We start from the raw sequence: 5,103 nt of genomic DNA on the forward strand, positions 1-5,103 counted from the left end.
AATTTCCTTTTGTCCAGGGAATTTCCTTTGCCCCACAAAGTGAAACTAATAATTTCTCAAAACACTGAAAATTTGTCGAAAAATTTCCGAAAACATAGAATATTTTCCTTCCTAAAAAGATTTTAGGGAGCGTATTTCCCATCCGAATAGTATCATGTTTGGGTTCGTTGGAAAGGTCTTGCAATTTCCTATAAAACTGAACCGATTCCAATCAGTTCTGAACCGCTAATGACCCGGTTCATAACAGATAACTATTTTTTATTTGAAATTCAACTATATTACTTATAAGGTGTATTTTGGGCAATGTTTTGATTCATTTATAAATCGGTTCAAATCGGTTGTGAAGCGGTAATGAACCGGTTATAAAGCGAAAAGTAATTTTTGTCTGAAAATCCATTTAATTATTTTTCTTTATTTACTTATTATTACTTTATTTATATACTACTTTATTTATTACTTTTAAAACTATTCTGTGGAATCTATTGAGTGATTTATAAAACGGTTTAAATCGGTTGGGAGCACACAGTAAATGGTGCGAAAGTACTTTTGAGGTATAGCATTTGAGGTATAGTCACGAGTTCGAGCACTTCGTAAAGCCTGGGACGCTCTGCCACTCCTTTACAGATAAAAATCAATTTATTTACCGGAAAAGTGATTTTTTTTTAAATTTTGCAGTTCTGTAAAAACTCGTTGTGCTTTTATTTGTCCGTAATTTAATTTAAAAATAAAAAGAAATCAAAAGTGATAGAGCCTTTTTTCCCGAAAGTCTTGCCATATGAAATGACAAAGTCATGGTTTTATACCCATGTACTGTCCTTGAATGAACTTTTTCGTATTACTTGATACTTGAGCAAATTCAAGCTGATGAATTCTATAATACGTGTTTGGCAATGGTAGTCATTGGACAAATAAAATTAACTTTTTTAGAAAAGAGAGTACTAAAAATTGTTTTTTTTAATCTTTATTTGTAGCAAAATCGTTACAGCGGCACTTGCCAAAATAACAAAAATAGTAAAATTGCTTTCCAAAAACTGTTGATGCGCAAATGTCCGTTGCCGCTAACTAAAAAACATTACGCGACAAAAACTAAAATTGCAAAATATTGAAAAATCATACAAGAGATTATTTGAATAAAATATTTCAATTGAGTGATTTGAAAATTTTTCTTTATTAAGTAAATAAAATTATTATAAGTCATAATTTTGTCGAGAAATTTTAAGAAGTCATTTCAATATTGAGCCATATAAATGATGTCTTGATGACCATCGACAAGTTATTTTTTTCAAAACAAGTGGTATAACAGTTTCAGGAGATATGGCAACCTTGTATTTCGAAAGAAATATTGCCAGTCCAATCTTAACTTGCATCATACCAAACTTCATTCCAATGCAGTTCCTGGGGCCTTCTCCGAAGGGAAGCCAAGCACAAGCATGTCGATTCTTGATGTTCTCTTCGGTAAATCTTTCAGGATCAAACTTATCAGGATTTGGATAGATTTCAGGATCATGATGAATTCCATAGACTGGAATTGTTATAAAAGTCCCTTTTTCGATAATATGTTTAGTTCCGGGAACTGGATAATCTTGACCACAAATCCGTGCGATGAAATCGACTACTGGATGTTTCCTCAATGTTTCTATCAAATTGAGATTGAAGCTTGCAAACTCGCATTAATTCGTATCAGAAGGCAAACTTACCTTTAATTATTTGATCGATATATTTCATTTCTATACAGGCTTCATAAGTATATTCTCCGTTGTATTTCTTCAGAATACGATTCACTTCTTCTCTGGCTTTTTCCTGAATGTCCTGCTGAAGCGCTAACTCATACAAAGCAAATGTCATAGTCGACGAAGAAGTGTCGTAGGCCGCAATGAAGAATAAAAAACGTTTTGTAGCCGGTTCTTCAAAAGTAATTTTACCCAAATCCGTATCGTCACCTTCGAGTTTTCCCGTATTTTTGATTTCCGTTAAAAATGAGAGAAATCATTTCTTTTTATATATTGTTTTTCTCACGGTATTCAATGGTTTCTTTTAGGAGTCTCATGAAAAACTCAGTCACTTTCGGCTATCTGGCCTTTCTTCCTGAGATTTGTTTTCAAAATTCCCCAGTATTTCTCAATCTTGCTAGGTGCTATACGTGTTAAACATTTTTTCCATAGCCTTGGAATCCATTGAGAAGATGATCGTTCAGTTTCCGCGACCTTGTTTTAGCATTTTGACGGTAATTGTCGGTTCGATAGGGAATAGCCTGAGCTTTGTAGGTTATCAAACCATGTTTCTTTTTGCTATGTGATAAGGTTCTAAAGACCTACCAAACATCTGAGAGAGTTGAATGAGCATTAGTCTCGTGAAATCCATTGAAAGATGAAGATCATTGAAGTACCTGCATAAAATTATCAAGAAATTTGCTGCTAACGAGCATAGAAATCTCAAGAACGGAGAAGTATCTGCCCGAAAACGTTGAACTCATGCCATCACACGTACTACAGACAAAAGCTCCTTTTTTTTCCAAAAATTACTTTATTTTCTCTCGGTACCTGATAACAAGTAAACTGCATCTGTACTTTATAACGACTAATTTGATACTTATTTAAAAAAACTTCTTTTATAATAAAAACTAGTGCAGTAACCACTAACTAGCTTATTTGTCAAAGATTAGGGGAAGTGGGGTACCTTTGAATTAAAGCACCTTGGAAATTGGACTTTTTTCCAATTATTTGAATGGAATTCAGCCTTATCATAATGTAATTTAGTTGCATAATTGGTTTGTAGAGCTTAATTATATCACGGTAAGGTCCAGTTTCATTTGAAAATAGGAGAAAAAACTCTATTTTGTAGAACGTATGGCCCATTCGACAACTGTTAACCCTGGTTTATTATTATTAACCAATCAAAATCCTTCATTCCAATGACACACTTTTATTCGCGTCAATCGTGTCCGTACTTCAGGGAGGGAGCATCAGTCGCCGTGGACAGTTCACTCCGAGGAAGTTGAAACATGGGAGACACCTTTAGTTCCTTATTTTTACTTTATAAATTATAATATTATTTAAGTGAGTTCTTTCAAGTATTACAATTTTAAAATTGCCCCAATTCAAGGTACCCACTTCCCCCTATAATAAAAATGCAATTTTCTGAAATGACTCAATTTATAAACACTATGCTTTTCCTCTGGAATTGGATGACTAAATTGACTAAATTATTATTAATATAGATATGATGAGAGTCTGTTTTGTGCTACAGCATTCAAGTCAAGGTTTTCCACCTCTTTTATAATTCTAAGAAGCCATCTGGATATTAAGCCACATTCCACCTTTTGGCGACCGTACAAAACGTAAATTGTCCAAAATAGGTGGTATAACAGTTTCAGGAGATATGTCAACCCGGTATTTCGAAAGAAATACCGCCAATGCAATCTTAGTTTGCATCATACCAAACTTAATCGCAATGCAGTTTCTAGGACCTTCTCCGAAGGGAAGCCAAGCAAAAGGATGTCGATTCTTGATGTTCTCTTCGGCAAATCTTTCAGGATCAAACTTCTCAGGATCTGGATAGATTTCGGGATCATGATGAATTCCATAGATTGGAATTGTTAAGAATGTTCCTTTTTCAATTACATGACTAGTTCCGGGAACTGGATAATCTTGACTACAACTCCTTATAAGGAAATCAATTGCCGTATGCTTCCTCAGTGTTTCTAAAGTAGATTTTGACATTACATGATTGTGAAATTCCATTCATTAATTTTAGAACACTTGGTAGAAGTAAATGGATCATTGTGTATCTTTTACAAAAATCAGGTTCACATATTATTGATTCAATGAATGAATGAATACTAAAATTTTACATTATAACTTAGGTAAAACTATTGAACCTTATAAATATATCAAAATGTACCTTTTACTTCTACCCAGTGAAGATAAATCTACCTTTAATGATCTGATCGATGTACTTCATCTCCATACATGCTTCATAAGTATATTCTCCGTTGTATTTCTCCAGAATACGATTTACTTCTCCTCTGGCTTTTTCCTGAATATCTTGATTAACAGCTAGTTCGTAGAAAGCAAACGTCAAAGTTGAGGAAGATGTGGAGTAGCCCGCAATGAAAAATACAAATGTTTGTGCGACCAATTCTTCAAGAGTAATTTTACCCAAATCCGTATCATCACCTCTAAGTTTTCCCGTATTTTTTATGTCAATTAAAAGTGATAGAAAATCATTCCTCCTTATGTCATTCTGCTCTCGGTATTCAATGGTTTCTTTTAGGACCCTCATGAAAAACATAGATACGTTAGATTTGAAAAATTTCATTCTCATCATTCGACATAAGTCTTGAAACATGGTCAAAAAGAAAATATGAATATATTTTAAGACTGAAAATTCTAATGCTTTTGTCACAACTCTGCGGAACTCCGTATCTGGTTGCTTAAGAGTGTTACATTCAATTCCAAAAGCACAATTTCCAATAACGTCTATCGTAAATCGAGAAAAAACATCCCTTACTTCAATCGTTTGGTTCTTCTTGGCTATTTGTTCAAAATAATTTTGAAATTCTTTAGCAACAGCTACAAACGTGTTGTGCATCATCTTCATTTTTCCCGATGAGAAAGTAGGAGTCATTTTAGCCCTCGTATTTATCCAACGTTGTCCAGATAGGGCAAGTAAATGACCAGATACAATATCATCTTTTTCGTTAACGTATAATCCTCTGTCATGAAAATATTGGAAATCTTTCACTAAAATATTTTTCACAAGATCTAAATCCGTTGGAACAATGCCAGGCATTAACGATAAGTAGACACCACCGAAAACGTCTTTGCCTTTGAGTTCCCTGTAAGCTTCAAGTATAATTTGGCTCGTATGTTTGCCTTTAACCACTTCTCTTAGAATTCCAAACGGAAATTGGGGTTTCACGTATGGCACTCCTTTCTTTTCCCAAAACTGAAATTTACTTTTCGCATACAGATAAATTGCCACAACTATCATCACTATAGTTCCGATAATGGCACTGAAACTCATTTTAGATTTGTTTATGCAAAACTGAAGAAGAACTCACGATCGATCTTTACTTGACGATAACTCTGAATATACTAATTA

At 33.8% G+C, this 5,103-nt stretch overlaps 1 protein-coding gene across 1 annotated transcript; it reads right to left on the reverse strand.

The window, feature by feature from the left end:
• Positions 1–1,223: 1,223 nt before the first annotated feature.
• LOC129809052 (probable cytochrome P450 6a23) lies at positions 1,224–4,626 on the reverse strand. The gene is made up of 5 exons (XM_055858910.1): positions 4,405–4,626; positions 3,933–4,242; positions 3,317–3,700; positions 1,698–1,940; positions 1,224–1,636 (listed from the first exon to the last, which is right to left on the reverse strand). The coding sequence occupies exons 1-5, from the start codon at positions 4,624–4,626 to the stop codon at positions 1,224–1,226; spliced, it is 1,572 nt and encodes a 523-aa protein (XP_055714885.1).
• Between the last annotated feature and the right edge of the window lie 477 nt (positions 4,627–5,103).

The sequence above is a fragment of the Phlebotomus papatasi genome, unplaced genomic scaffold, assembly GCF_024763615.1.
Source record: "Phlebotomus papatasi isolate M1 unplaced genomic scaffold, Ppap_2.1 HiC_scaffold_275, whole genome shotgun sequence".
Classification (NCBI taxonomy): domain Eukaryota; kingdom Metazoa; phylum Arthropoda; class Insecta; order Diptera; family Psychodidae; genus Phlebotomus; species Phlebotomus papatasi.